The 16,240-nt window shown below is 44.8% G+C and overlaps 1 protein-coding gene across 1 annotated transcript in view; it reads right to left on the reverse strand.

Moving 5' to 3' along the window:
- Nucleotides 1-14,001, reverse strand: part of LOC140195735 (growth hormone-releasing hormone receptor-like) — a 49,472-nt gene extending 35,471 nt beyond the window's left edge. Inside the window, exons 1-4 of the mRNA XM_072254439.1 lie at nucleotides 13,899-14,001; nucleotides 9,427-9,534; nucleotides 5,796-5,893; nucleotides 2,173-2,273 (exon numbers count right to left, since the gene is read on the reverse strand). Of these exons, the coding sequence (XP_072110540.1) occupies nucleotides 2,173-2,273; nucleotides 5,796-5,893; nucleotides 9,427-9,534; nucleotides 13,899-14,001 (410 nt within the window). The remainder of the gene's footprint in view (nucleotides 1-2,172; nucleotides 2,274-5,795; nucleotides 5,894-9,426; nucleotides 9,535-13,898) is intronic.
- Nucleotides 14,002-16,240: the final 2,239 nt, after the last annotated feature.

Below are 16,240 nucleotides of genomic sequence, written 5' to 3' on the forward strand. Positions count from 1 at the left end.
GAGTACTTTTCCAAGATCCACTGAGGTTCCTTCTCACACAGCTCCCCCCATTCTTCCAATTTCCCCTGTTCCGTTCCTCTCCCCCACCCAGTTTTATCTGCCAACTCCCCACACAGTCAATATATCGGAACCTATTGAACAGTACTTGTCAAAGCTAGAACTGACCAAACAGGCTGAATGGCCTCAGCATAAGTTGCTTCATTCTCCAATATGTACATTAAACCATTAATGTTTAGAAAGTAACACACGCGAAATGCTGGAGGAACTCAGCAGGTCAGGCAGCACCTATGGAGAGGAATAAAGAGTTGATGTTTTAGGCTGAGACCCTTTGTCAGGACTGGAAAGGAAGGGGCAGGAAGCCAGAATGAGAAGGTGGGGGGTGGGGAAGGAGGACAAGCTGGCAGCTGAAAGGTGAGGCCAGGTGAGGGAGTGGGTTTGCTGGGTGGGGAGGGGGCTGAAGTAAGAAAGCTGGAGGTGATAGGTGGAACTGACAGGGTGGACGGTGGACCATGGGAGGGAGAAAGGAAAGGAGAAGGGCCACTAGAGTGAGCTGATGAACAGGTGAGGAGCAGAGAAGAGATCAGAGGGAAGCCAGAATGGGGAATAGAAAAAAAGAGAAGGGGAAGGGGTAGAATTTACTGGAGGTTGAGAGAAATCAATGTTCGTACCATCTGGGTGGAAGACCACCCAGACGGAATATGAGGTGTTGCTTCTCCAACCTGAGAGTGCCTAATCGTCGTTTAACAATAAAAGTGCAAACAATGTAGAGAAAGTCGTTCAGACAGAAATGTGTATTGATAGTGCTTTGATGTCAGGTCTTGTTATTCTAGCGGCCAGATTAATGGTGCACCTTCCCCATGTACAGGTGCCCAGCTGAAAGCAATCAATACTAACACTCACATTTGTTTTTCAGAGGTTGTGCGCACACTGGAACCTAGGAATTGCCAAACAAGGAGAGGCCAAGGTTCATTGTATTTGATTTGTGTGTTCTGATAATGACATGGTAAAAACTAATGATCTTATTGCCCACTGTCAGTGCAATACAGAAGAGAAACCAGCACGTAGCAAAAGGCAAGGTTGTGATATGATAAATTTAGCACAGAGATCTGTAAAGCAACGCACACAAAGTGCTGGAGGAACTCAATGGGTCAGACAGCGTCTGTGGAGGGAAATAAACATTCGACCTTTGGAAAGGAAGGGGGAAGAAGCCAGAATAAAAAGGCAACAAGACAATTAGACATAGGAGCAGAATTAGGCTATTTGGCCCATTGAGTCTGCTCTGCCATTCCACCATTTCTGATTTCTTCTCACTGGAGGGAGGGAAAGGAGTACGAGCTGGCAGGGGATAGGTGCTAAGCAAGAGAAAATCTGCAGAAGCTGGGAATCCGAGCAACACCCACAAAATGCTGGAGGAACTCAGCAGGCCAGACAGCATCTACGGAAAAATTACAGATGACACTCTTGGGGGGGGGGGGGAGGGTCGCGACCTGAAATGTCAACTGTACTTTTTCACCACAGATGCTGCCTGGCTGCTGAGTTACTCCAGCATTCGGCGTGCGTCGCATAGGTGGTAGGTGAGGCGAGGTGAGGGGGAAGGCGGTTGGTTGGGTGAAGGCGGAATAAGATGAGAAGCTGGGAGTTGATTGGTGGAAGGGGCAAAGGGCTGAAGGAGAAGGAAGCTGATTGGAGAGGAGAGTGGGGAAAGGGAAGGAGGAGGGGCACCAGAAAGAGGCGATGGACAGCTGAGGGGAAGAGAAGGGATGAAATATGTAAAGCAATTCCAGTCATTGAACAGCACAGTACAGGAACAGGCCTTCTGGCCCACAATGCCGATGCCAAATTAAACCCATAGCTTTCTTCTCCCTGCACATTATCCTCTATTCCATGTATATTCATGCCTAAATGTTCATGAAGGCCACCATCATTTATATATATCAAAATAAACATTATTTGTAATAAAAAATATTTACAAGAATAAATGGTGCAATGCCTTTTCCATTTTTACATTCATTACATATTGTTCTATCACATTTCTGAAAGTAATAGGACTGTTGCCACTCATGCGGGTTCCTGGGGTAGTACACGACTACAATAATTTGAGGGGCTTCCTCACCCAACCCAGCCCCTCCCTGTCTAGTAGCAGATGAACCCTCTACTTCAGTTCTCTCCCACCGAGCTCCTGTGGTGACTGCACCGAGTTTCAGCGTGTTCCTCAGCACAGACTCAGCACTCGGTGTGTGTTGTTCAATAGGGATAACTGCAGGACTTGTCTCCTGCAAAGGACCGGGCAGGAGAAATCATTGTGGACACGATTCATCCTGCACTATCCAAACAGCCTTTTCCAAAATCTCCCTTCTGGAAAGTGCAGGGGGTCTATTAAAACAAAAACTTCACGTCATCTTAAAAGTTTCTTCCCCCTGACAGTTAATCTTATCAACCATTCAAAGTTCAAAATAAATTCATTATCAAAATACATACTACCCTGGGCTTCATTTTATTGTGGGCATTCACAGTAGATGCAAAGAATCTCAATAGGATTGATGAAAAACTACACACAAAGTCTAACCAGCAATGCCCCCCGCCCCAGCTCTCCTGGTATTTATGTCTTTATACAAATTTTAAATTCCATATCCATCCCTTAAGTGCTCACTTTACTTCTTATATAACGCAAAGTTCAAAGTAAATTTATTCGGAAGCATGTATGTATCACCATATATTACCCAGAGATTCATTTTCTTATAGACGTTCATAGAAATACAATAAAATCAATGAAAAACTACACACAAACAAACAAAACCTAGTTAACCCCTCACACACCCTCCTCTATCTATTACTCCGCCACTGCAGTAAACTCAAAAACACTTTAAACCATTTTTATAACTGTTTACATTGTAAATGCATGCTAGTATTTATGTCTTTATGCATTTTTAAAATTCCATATCTGTACCTCTATTTCTACGTAATTAAAAGTTCAAAGTATATTTATTAGCAAAGTCCGTATATGCCACAATATACTACCCTGAGATTCATCTACTTGAGGGCATTCACAGTAGAACATAGAAATGCAAAAAAAAGCCACACAAAATCTGACAAATAACCGATGTGCAAGAGAAGACAAACTGCAAACACAAAAGAATCATAAGTAAATAGTAAACAAACTAATAACACTGATAGCATTGTAATTATAATTGTTGGATGTTGTGTTTTGTTGCAAGTTGTGCCAACGCTTCACAGCAAATTCCTAATGTATGTAAAAACTTATGGGGGAACAAAGGTGATCCTTAATCCTTGGCAAAGTCGATGACAGACCAGGATGTTACTAAAAGGAGCAACACCTAAACAAGAAACAATGGTACCATGAATACAAGAGATTCTGCAAATGCTGGAAATCCAAAGCAACCACACACAAAATGGTAGAGGAACTCAGCAGGCCAGGCAGCATCTATGGAGGGGAATAAACAGTCGACGTTTCGGACTGAGAACCTTCATCAGGACTGGAAAGGAAGAGGGAAGACACCAGAATAAAAGAGTGAGGGGAAGGAGGACTAGCTAGAAAGTGATACATGAAACCAGATGGGTGGGAAAGGTAAAGAGCTAAAGAAAGGTCTCAGCCTGAAATGTCAGCTATATTTTTTTTCCATAGATGCTGCCTGGCCTGCTTGTGTGTGTTGTTTGGATTTCCAGCATCTGCGGATTTTCTCTTGTTTGTGGCTGAAGAAGGAATCTGATAGGAGAAGGGAGTGGACCACGGGGGAAAGGAAAGAACAGGGGGTCATCAGGGGTAGGTGATAGGCAGGTGAGGAGAAGATGCGAGAGTCCAGAGTGGGAACTAGACGAAGAGGGAAAGGGGAGGGAAAAATTGGAAAGAGAAATCGATGTTCATGTCATGAGGTTGTAGACTAACTAGACAGAATATGAGGTGTTGCTCCTCCACTCTGAGAGGGGACTCTGGTAGAAAGGGAGGCTATGGCCCAACATGTTGGAACAGGAATGAAAATGGTTGGTCATCAGAAAATGGCAGAAGTGGAACCAGGACATGATAAAAAAGGCCAAAGTCAGCATGGTTTCCTTAATAGTCATAGTCATACTTTATTGATCCCGGGGGAAAATAATAAATAATTAAGTAGTAATAAAACCATAAATAGTTAAATAGTAATCTGTAAATTATGCCAGGAAATAAGTCCAGGACCAGCCTATTGGCTCAGGGTGTCTGACCCTCCAAGGGAGGAGTTGTAAAGTTTGATGGCCACAGGCAGGAATGACTTCCTATGACGCTCTGTCTTGCATCTCAGTGGAATGAGTCTCTGGCTGAATGTACTCCTGTGCCCAACCAGTACATTATGTAGTGGATTTCTTCTTAAGGAGAAATTTTGCCTGGCAAATGAGTTGGAATTCTTTCAGGAAATAACAGGCGGGATAGACAAAAGAGAGTCAGTGGATGCTGTTTACTTGGATTTTCAGAAGGCCTTTGACAAGTTGCCGTACAATACACTGCTTAACAAGTTAAGAGTCTATGGTATTACAGGAAAGATACTAGTATGGATAGAAGATTGGCTGACTGGCAGGAGGCAAAGAGAAGGAATAAGGAGGGCCTATTCTAGTTGGCTGCCAGTGACTAGTGGTGTTCCACAGGGGTCTGTATCGGGACAGCTCCTTTTCACATTATTTATCAATGATTTGGAATTGATGGCTTTATGGCCTAGTTTACAAATGATACAAAGATAGGCAGAGGGGCAGGTAGTGTTGAGGAAGCAGAGAGTCTGCAGAAAGACATGGACAGATTGGGAGAATGGGCAATGAAGGGGAAGGTGGAATATAGTGACAGGCAGTTTATGGTCCTGCACTTTGGTAGAATGAATAAAGGCATAAAATATTTTTGTAAATGGGGAGAGAATTTAAAAAATCTGAGATGCAAGGGGACTTGAGAGACTTCGTGCAGGGTTTCCTAAAGGTTAACTTGCAGGCTGAGTCTGTGGTGAGGAAGACAAATGTGAGGTTAGCATTCATTTTGAGAGGGGTAGAATATAGAAGCAACAATGTCATGCTGAGGCTGTGTCAGGCAGTAGTCAGACCACACTTGGAGTATTGTGAGCAGTTTTGGGCCCCTTATCTAAGTAAAGATGTGCTAGCAGAGGAGGGTTCAGGACAATGATTCAGGGAATGAAAGGGTTAACATATGAGGAGCACTTGATGGCTCTGGGCCTATACTCGCTGGAGTTAAGAAGAATGGGGGGGGGGTGGAACCTCATTTGAAACCTATCGCATATTGAAAGGCCAAGATAGAGTGGATGTGGAGAGGATGTTTCCTGCAGTGGGTGAGTCTAGTACCAGAGGGCACAGCCTCAGGATAGAGGGATGTCCATTTTGAACAGAGATGAGAATGAATTTCTTTTGCCAGGGTGTGGTAAATCTGTTGAATTTATTTCCACAGGTGGACATGGAGACAAAGTCATTGAGTTCGTTTTTAAAGAGGAGGTTGATAGGTTCTTGGTTAGTCAGGGCATCAAAGGTTACAGAGAGAAGGCAGGAGAGGGATAATACATCAGCCATGATGGAATGCCAGCACAGACAATGAGCCAAGTGGCCTATTCCTGCTTCTATGTCTTATGGACACAGATCCTTGGAAATGAAGGTGGGGAGTCTGCTGACATATCCCGGCTGGGTATATGAATAGAGCAACAAGTGAACGAAAGAGACTAGCCTTACAGACACTCTACCACCTCACAAAATGTCTTTCACTCACAGCCCTCTTCCAAGTGATCCCAGAGTGGAAGGCAAATCTCCCCATCACTCACCTCTCCATTTTGTGTTGTCTCAGTCGTCATACAAAAAGTTTTGCCTGGTGGCAGTGCGTCTGACCATCCTTCACTGGTACAATTTCTATTGAGCACCCCTGCCAAACAGACCAAGAAACCAGTCATTCAGAGGGCCCATCCATCAGGGAACCACTTTGAAAACCTCTAGAATCCTTTCTTGACCTTGGCATTCCTACACTCAATGATTCAGGAATAATTTTCTTTATTTCTTATTTTTGCACTACTTCCAACTTTCCACCATTTAGGTACTTTTATAACTCACAGTAATTTTTCATCCTCAAGACGCAACGCCTCTGGAGGACATTGTCTATCGCTAAGGACGCTCACAATCCAGGACATGCCCTCGTTTTGTTACTATTGTTACAGAGGAGGTACACTCAATGATTCAGAAACAGCTTCTTTCCCTCCATCATCAAAGTTCAAAGCTTAAATTAAACTTATTATCAAAGTAAAGTATGTACAGAGTGACCACTTTCTTAGTTACTTCCTGTACTTAATCGTGGAAGTGTGTGTACGCTTGTGGTCTTCTGCTGCCGTAGACCATGCACCTCAAGGTTCAATGTGTTGTGCATTCAGAGATGCTCTTCTGCACACCACTGTTGTAATGTGTGGTTACTTGAGTTACCGTCACTTTCCTGTCAGTTTGAACCAGTCTGGCCATTCTCCTCTGACCTCTCTCATTAATAATGCATTTTCCCCATTGAACTGACACTCACTGGATGCTTTTTTTGTTTTTCGCACCATCCTCTGTAAACTCTAGAGACAGTTGTGTGTGATAATCCCAGGAGATCAGCAGTTTCTGAGATATTCAAACTACCCGGTCTGGCACCAACAATCATTCCACAGTCAATGACTCCTAGGTCACATTTCTTCCCCATTCTGATGTTTGGGCTGAACAACAACCGAACCTCTTGACCATGTCTGCATGCTTTTATGCACTGAGTTGCTGCCACATGATTGGCTGATTAGATATTTGCATTAAAGAGCAGCTGTACATGTGTACCTAATAAAGTGGCTACTGAGTGCATGTGTCTCCATATCAACACAGAGATACATTACCTGCAGGTATTCACAGTAGAACAAAGACATACAATGGAATCAATGAAAAACTACACACAAAGACTGACAATCAATATGCAAAGGAAGACAGACTGTGCAAATACAAAATAATAATATTAATAATAGCTTTAAAAGAACTTACTTAATAGATACAGCCATTCCAAACACTCATAACTTACACAAATCGATAAGTGAGAAACACCAGAAATACGCTGAATTATGAGAGGAAATTGAAAGACTTTGGAACATGAACTGGTTCCCAATAGTAATACCTACAACTGGTATCATCCCAAAGCCACTACACTATAGCATTGAACTACACAACTATCTACGTAAACCTCCCAAAAGCCACAATACTAAACACCAGTGGAACAAACTGAAGTTTCCTAACAATTGAGAAATAAGTGTGTCTGGCTATACCTGCACCTCAGATTTCACCAGCTAGAGCTGAGAAAATATAACAATATAACAATAATGGTAAGTCAATAAGTAAATAAAGAATACTGAGAACATGAGTGGTAGAGTTCTTGAAAGTGAGTCCATAGGTTGTGGAATCAGTTCAGAGTTGGGGTGAGTGAAGTTATCCACACTGGTTCCGGAGCCCGATGATTGAGGGGTAATAACTGCTCCTGAACCTGGTGGTGTGGGACCTAAGGCTCCTGTACCTCCTTCCTGATGGCAGCAGCAAGAGAGAGATTTCTGAACGGTCTATGAACCCATGAACACTATCACCTTTGCACTATTTATTTATTTTTACAACATGGCATTTTTCTGCCTCATTTCATGCCAGTGATAATAAGCCTGATTCTGAACACCAGACAGTTATTTAAAACATAGAACATAGAAAACCTACAGCACAATACAGGCCCTTCGGCCCACAAAGTTGTGCTGAACATGTCCCTACCTTAGAAATTACTAGGCTTGCCGATAGCCCTCTATTTTTCTAAGCTCCATGTATTTTCATTGATCCCTAAAAGTCTCTTAAAAGACCCTATGGTATCTGCCTCTACCACTGTTGCTGGCAGCCCATTCCATGCACTCACCACTCTGAGTAGAAAACTTACCCCTGACATCTCCTCTGTACCTACTCCCCAGCACCTTAAACCTGTGTCCTCTTGTGGGAACCATTTCAGCCCTGGGAGAAAGCCTCTGACTATCCACACGATCAATGCCTTTCATCATCTTATACACCTCTATCAGGTCACCTCTCATCCTCCATCGCTCCAAGGAGAAAAGGCCAAGTTCACTCAACCTATTCTCATAAGGCATGCTCCCCAATCCAGGCAACATCCTTGTAAATCTCCTCTGCACCCTTTCTATGGCTTCCACATCCTTCCTGTAGTGAGGCGACCAGAACTGAGCACAGTACTCCAAGTGGGGTCTGACCAGGGTCCTATATAGCTGCAACATTACGTCTCGGCTCCTAAATTCAATTCCACGATTGATGAAGGCCAATACACCGTACGCCTTCTTAACCACAGAGTCAACCTGCACAGCTGCTTTGAGCGTCCTATGGACTCAGATCCCAAGATCCCTCTGATCCTCCACATTGCCAAGAGTCTTACCATTAATACTATATTCTGCCATCATATTTGACCTATCAAAATGAACCACTTCACACTTATCTGGGTTGAACTCCATCTGCCACTTCTCAGCCCAGTTTTGCATCCTATCAATGTCCCACTGTAACCTCTGACAGCCCTCCACACTCTCCACAACACCCCCAACCTTTGTGTCATCAGCAAACTTACTAACCCATCCCTCCACTTCCTCATCCAGCTCATTTATAAGAATCACGAAGAGTAGGGGTCCCAGAACAAATCCCTGAGGCACACCACTGTTCACCGCCCTCCATGCAGAATATGACCCGTCTACAACCACTCTCTGCCTTCTGTGGGCAAGCCAGTTCTGGATCCCTTGGATCCCATGCCTCCTTACTTTCTCAATAAGCCTTGCATGGGGTACCTTATCAAATACCTTGCTGAAATCCATATATACTACACCTACTGCTCTTCCTTCATCAATGTGTTATTACAACCTGTCAGCTGCGTTGGATTGGTCACGTCACAAGAATGAGTGGAGATCATTTACCCAAAGCTGTTTTCTCTGGCGAGCTACACCAAGGAAAGAGGAAGCATGGTTGTCAGAAGCTGCCCTACAAAGACATGCTCAAGTGCCATATGAAGAACACAGACATTAATGGCGACACCTGGAAGAAAGATGCTTTGGACAGAAGAAGTTGGCAGTGCATTGTCAAGAAGTCAATCCCAGCTATCGAGGAGAAAAGGCAGAAGAAATATGAAGCAGGTAATGAACGCAGACATTCAGTGCTAGACCAGTCAAATCACAAATGCAACTGATGTGGGAGAAAGTGCCGATCCAATGCTGGTCTTGTGGCCCATAAACGTGCCTGCAGAGACTAAACTCTCAGCACAGTCAGCATCGAAATCGACGGACAGCCGAAGAGAAGAAGGTTTAGTCACATTAGTCACATTTCTGATTAATCCAAAGCTTCTGACAAGTAAGTGCTTTGCAGACGTACAGTTCTTACCTAAAACAGGACTGAACTGCAGGAAGACTTTTGGGCAGGACATGTTGACGGTCTCTCCATGCTCGGCACTGGGCCAGCACAGCCCATATTCCCAGACCATCCGGCATCCTGTAAACAATGGCAGAGAGAGAGCTGAGGGAGTGAACCAATCTCAAAGTTCAAAGTAAACTTATCATCAAAGTACATTCTGTGTATGTCACCATATACAACCCTGAGATTCAACTTGTGTGGGCATACTCACTAAATCTATAGAATAATAACCACAACAGAATCAATGAAAGACCGAAAAACAATCTGCAGTGTTTATCATGTACATCTGTACTCAACACAAAGATCACCTCAACAACACTACCTCAGATTACATTGATGGCTTTCTCCCTCAACCTGTACTAGTGTCATTATGTTATAGAGACATCACAGCATAGAATCAGGCCCTTCGGCCCATCTAGTCCATGCTAACCAGATGGTTATTGATTTATACTTATTGTGGCTTTTTTTAAATCACTGCATCTGATCCGGAGTAGCAATCATCTCACTCTCGTGTAACTTGGCCATGGATGGTCCCAAGCCCGGCTGTGAAAGGAGGAGGTTAGGCATGGGGCAGCCATAAAAAGCCAGAGCTACTGAAACACCACCAACAGCTCCAGAGACCACATCTCAGGGAGAGGAAGGATCTTTGAGGATGAGCTCCACCTGGGGACAACTTGAAAGACTGGCCCGGGTCAGAGGATTCTGGTGAGCTGCTGTCAGCAATCTTTGCCCCAGTAGGGGTGATGGGCTGAGTAGTGTTTATTATTTATTTATGGAGATACAGCACAGAATAGGCCCTACGAGACCAAGCCTAATCTAACTCAAGCCAAATCACAGGACAATTTACAATGGCTGATTAACCTACTAAAGGAGGGGAGGAGAAAATGGTGGCGCGACGCAACACGCGCGGCCGCTCCGAAACGATATCAGTATTTGTTAAGTAGGGTGCCGTGTACAATCCTGATTTGATGGAGACAGGCGTGAGAAGCACGGAGGAACATCTGGAGAAACTTCTGAAATGCCCACTTCACTGCCGCTGCTACTGTGTGATCGAGAATCTCCAAAGGGGAAGGACCCAAATCCTCGACTTTGCCTATTGCCTGTTGCAGGGGCTGGGGTTGAAGCGCTCGGCAGAGGTAATGCTCGGTGCTCGGTGTCGGAGGGCTGGTTGGAGGCTCGAAGTTTTCAGACGGGCTCAAGAGTCGGCTATGGTTGGGTGCTTCCAGGGTGCTGCATCGGCAAGTTTGCGGCGCTGGAAGCTCATGGCAGGGAGAGTTTCTCCCTTCTACCGTCTGCGTAAGATGATGGGACTTTTTTTTTTACCGTGCCCATGGTCTGTTCTTCATCAAATTACGGTATTGCTTTGCACTGTTGTAACTATATGTTATAATTATGTGGTTTTTCTCAGTTTTTTTTTAGTCTTGGTTTGTCTTGTGTTTCAGTGATACCATTCTGGAGGAACATTGTATCACTTCTTAATGCATGCGTTACTAGATGACAATAAAAGAGGACTGTGTGTCCTCATAATCTAATCTAATCTAATCTAATCTAATCTAAACAGTACATTTTTGGACTGAAGGAGGAAACCAGAGCACCTGGAGGAAACCCACATGGTCAAGAGGAGAGCATACAAACTCCTTACAGACAGTGGCAGGAATTGAACCGGGTTACCGGTACTGTAAAGCCTTGTGCTCACCACTACACCACCGTGCCACTGGTTCTATCATCCGATCTACATGTGACAAATAAACCGAATCTTTAAAACTTTTTTTGTTTCTTTTTTCCGTTCTTTGACCTGCACTCAATGGACAGGTTTGTTAGAACTGTTGGGGGGTGGGTTTAAACTAATTTGGCATGAGGGTGGGGACCGGAGTGAAGAGATTCATGATTGGACGGATGGTGAAAAAGCAAAGATGGAGTGCAGTCAGACTGTCAGGAAGATGACAGACTGCAGGCAGATGACAGGACATAATGGCAGCAAGCAGGATGAATATCAGTGCATTAGGGGTGCAGAATCAAACAGGGTGGCAAATACAGCACTCAAAGTGTTACCTCTCAGTGCATGGAGTACAAGAAAAAAGGTGGATGATCTTGTTGCTCCATTACAGGTTGTCAGGTATGATGTTGTGGCCATCATTGAATTGTGGCTGAAGGATGGTTGTAGTTGGGAGCTGAATGGCCAAGGTTACACGTTGTATCAGAGGGATAGGAAGGTAGGCAGAGGAGATGGCATGGCTTGGCATCAAATCAGTAGAAAGATGTAACATAGGATTGGAAGATGGTGAATCTTTGTGGGTTGAAGCCCAGGGAACAGATGGTGGATAGTTGTATGAGCAGCCAGTGCACATCACAAATCCTGGTTATGCAACCACTGACGTCAGGCAGACAGTCTCTGATGAGAACAGATAATGGCTGGGGTCGCCCGTCTTGTAAAGACACTGCCCAGAAGAAGGCAACGGCAAATCACTTCTGTAGGAAGATGGTGTTGGAAAGAGCATAATCACCCATGTCATACATAACGAACGAACCTACCGGTCCTGCATCAGATTCAGAGCAACAATCGTTTCATTCTCCTTTACATTTGTGTACTGACAATAAATTATCTTAAATCATTTGTCTAGTCCTGACTATCTGTACACAGACCAAATGTGTCTATACCTCTGCCTTCCAGGTACCTATCCAATCTCCTCTAATGTTTATTTTGACATATCAGTTGTACATAATTTATACAAAGGTGTGTTTGTAATGTCAAGGTCAAAGTCAAGTTTATTGTCATCTGCACAAGTCCCTATGTACACAGGGGCAATGGAAAACTTGCAGCAGTATCACAAACACGGAGCATCAGATAAGCAGCAATTACAAGAAAAACACAAATTAAATTTAAATTAAACACATATTTTACAGGTAATGAGCTGCTGTTGCAAAAAGCTACTTCTCATAAGAGGCATGGATCGAGGGGACGGCCCAGACACTTTTGCCAGGGTGGTAATCGCTAACGTGAGATGGCGTAATCTTAAAGCAATTGGAGGAAAGTTTGCGGCGGCACAGCGGTGTCACGGCTAGTGTAACACTATTACAGCATCAGTGACCCAGGCCCAATTCCCGTCGTTGTCTGTAAGGAGTTTGCACGTACTCCCCGTGACTGAGTGGACTTTATTCCGGGTGCTCCACATTCCTCCCACATTCCAAAGACGTAGGGGTTAGTAGGTTACTTGGTCTCACTTGCTGCTTGGCCACTGGCATTTAGGGCAGCAATGAAGGTCCTCCCTCTCTGTCTGTATAGAACTGCTGTTTCCATAACAATTTTGTTTGACCAGTCAGGGCTGCTAGCCCTGAGCGTGGCCTCTACCCTACATGTTCGGCATGGGTGACCCTATCAGGAGCCAAAGCGAAAGGCCCTGACTTCAGCCAACACAGCTCTCCGGGTCATTGAGGTACGCAAGCCTCCAAACCCTACGACAAGGTTGTGGTCCTCTTGGAGGAGGTTAATTGGTCATATGGGTGTAATCGGGCTCGTTGGGCTGGAAAGGGGCTGTTACTAAGCCGTATCTCTAAACAAGACCTCTGGAAAGAGTGGCAGACCCACGTGCCCAGTATTCAGGGGCCGTCTACTCTCAGTCAGATCCATTGCACAAATCACATATGTTGCACATGGGCCTCCCAAAACAGGCACTGAGCTGTATCAAGGGAGGAGATAACCAGTCAGCTTATTACTGTTACGTGTATCAGGGCACAGGGAGAAAAAAACATCTGTTTGCGTTTCATCCAGGCAGATTATTCCATACATGTGCTGACACTGGAGAGGGTTCGGAGGAGGTGCACGAGAATGATTCTGGGACGGAAAGGGTTATCATATGAGCAGCAATTGATGGCTCTGAGCCAGTATTCGCTGGAATTTATAAGAATAAAGGGGGATCTCACTGAAACCTATCGAACGTTGAAATGCCTAAATAGATTGGATGTGGAGGGGATGTTTCGTTTCGTGGGGGAGTCTAGGACCAGAGGGCACAGCCTCAAGATAGAGGGACGTCTATTTGGAATTCAGTAACACCAGTAGCTGTAGAGGCCAAGTCATTCAGTATATTTAAAGCGGAAGTTGATAGATTCTTGATTATTCAGCGTGTCAAAGGTGGGAGAAGGGAGAAGGTGGGAGACTGGGATTGAGAGAGATAATAAATCAGCCATGATGGAATGGTGGACAGACTCGATGGGCTGGGTGGCTAATTCTACTCCTATGTCTTATGGTCTTATGTTCATAAGTACATCGAGGTAATACAAACAAAATAAATTGCAGGATATAGTATAAATACCAGAGAATCTGCAGATACTGGAAATCCAGGCCAACACACACAAAATGCGGGAGGAACTCAACAAGTCAGGCAGTTAATAAACAGTCGACATTTCAGGCCGAGACGCTTCAGCAGGATTCAGGAGCTGCCTACCTGAGACTGAGGTGTTTCTCATCGCTGTGATCTTCTGTAGGCACTCATCCCTCTCCCGCTTTATCTCTGACACCAGATCACAGTGCGGGTGCAGTTTCGCCATTACCTAAACAAGGTGAAGCGATTACATTCTGGAGATTCAAGATTCAGGAGAGTTTCTTGTTGCTCTTCAGTACAGGAGCATAAAGCAGAACTAAATGATTGTTACTCCGGATCCAATGCACACAATAAACATAAACACAAAAAATATAAATAGAAAAGCAAGCCTATAAAACACAATGTAACTGTTTCAGTGTGGCCGTAAACACCTAAGATTAGCTTCTATACATAGAGTGACTGTACAGTACATGAAGTGACACTGGGTGCAGGAGTACCTGAACATAGGGTGACTGGCAGGAAATGGTAAAGTGACTCCTGGTAAGAAGAACTCTCCTAGCAACAGGTCGCAGGAAAACCCAGCAGGACGGTGACTGGTCGGTGTGGGTATGAGGTGTGGGGTGTAAGCAACAAGAGGCAGTACTGTGGGGGAGGGAATGAAGGATCCTGAGGGGCTGGGAATCTTGAACAGTGCACAGAAAGTGCTGAAGGAACTCAGCAGGTTAGAATTGAATGGACACTTGGCGAGTTGGCCTGAGACCCTACATCTGGACCGGGAAGGAAGGGGTCAGAAGCATGAATAAAGAGGTTGGGGGGTGGGAGTTGTACAAGCTGGCAGGTGATAGGTGAGACCAGGTGAGGGAGAAGGTGGGTGGGATGAAGTTAGAAGATGGGAGGTGATTGGAGGAAGAGGTAAAGAGGTAAAGAAGAAGGAATTTGACAGGAGAGGAGAAACAGGGAAGAAGGAGGAGACGAGCAAACGAGATGAAGAGAAAGTGTAAGAGGGAAGCCAGAATGGAGAAAGAGAGGAGCAGGGAAGGAGGGGGTCAGAAATCAGAATAAGAAGGGGGATAAAGAGGAAGGAGTACAAGCTGACAGGTTTTAACTGTGGGAAAGGAGGGATGGTGTAAGAATTTCAGGCTGAAACGCCTCACCTGAGGCTGCCTGGCCCACTGACTTCCTCCCGCATCACTGAAGCGATTCCACACAGCATACAGATTACTCGCCCGCTCTCCGCATAGTACGAGCCGGCGGACTGCCCGCGATTAAACCTGTCCGGAGTCACGGGTATATTCCAGACAAAGCAACTCTGATGATGGGGATTCTAACACACGGAATTAACACACAACAAATTCTTTCAATAAAACAGCTCTTACATTCTAATCTCCAGCTGTCATCAGTTCCACGTTCAAAACCCACTACAGTCACCAGCACACAAAGACACAGAGTGGCACTCCACCTCTGTCTGTAGAAGTCCTACACTACCAATAATATCATCCCTCATAGAACATAGACCATTACAGCACAGTACAGGCCCTTCGGCCCATGATGCTGTGCTGACCTTTTAACCTACTCCATGATCAATCTAACGTTTCGCTCCTACACAGCCCTCAACCTCCCAGTTTACATGTCTAAGAGTCTCTTAAATGTCCCTGTTATATCAACCTCTACCAATACCCATGGTAGAGTATTCCTGTTGCAACGAACGAGGCGAATCCAAATGCAGGACACAGGCACGGAGATTGAGTTAGGATGCAGACGTGGGCGTGAGCTTCAAACGGCAAACGGGAGGGAGTACAGGAAAGCAGGAGGCAGGCAGAACTTATCTTGACACAGAGCGTAGAAAGGAAAGTGGCAGGCAAAACTTTTCTTAGTATGGAGAGACAGAGTCACACAGGTAAACCTTGGTGCTGAAGTAAAACTTAGAAAACTTATCTTGACACGGAGAGACTGAGTTTCACAAGTAAATCTCGGTACTGAAGCAAAACTTAGAACACATAATCCTAAGCAGCCGGGAAATGTTGATTACCACACTGGCAAAACCAACGATCTGGCAACTAGTGGGCGCAAGGCCAAGGTTCTTATGCTGCAGGTCTTGGTGAAAACCAGGTGCACCGCCATCAAAGGAACTTAGGAGAAAATAGGGAATTAGCGGTTGGAACCGTGGCACAACCAAAGGGAATTAGGAGAAAATGAGGAATTAACGGTCAGGATCGTGACATTTCCAGGTGTTTACCGCTCGCCTGTTAAAATAACTTACCTCTGATGTCCCTCCTAAACTTAAACAGATGCCCTCTGGTATTGGTTCTTGCCATCCTGGGTAAAAGGCACTGGTTGTCCACTCTACATAATCTTATACACTTCTATCAAGTTACTTCTCATTCTCCTTCATTCCGAAGAGAAAATTTTAGCTTGCTCAACATTTCCTCTTCAGAAGTGTTCACTAATCGAGGCAGCATCCTGAT

Source organism: Mobula birostris, chromosome 3 (assembly GCF_030028105.1).
Source record: "Mobula birostris isolate sMobBir1 chromosome 3, sMobBir1.hap1, whole genome shotgun sequence".
Classification (NCBI taxonomy): Eukaryota; Metazoa; Chordata; class Chondrichthyes; order Myliobatiformes; family Myliobatidae; genus Mobula; species Mobula birostris.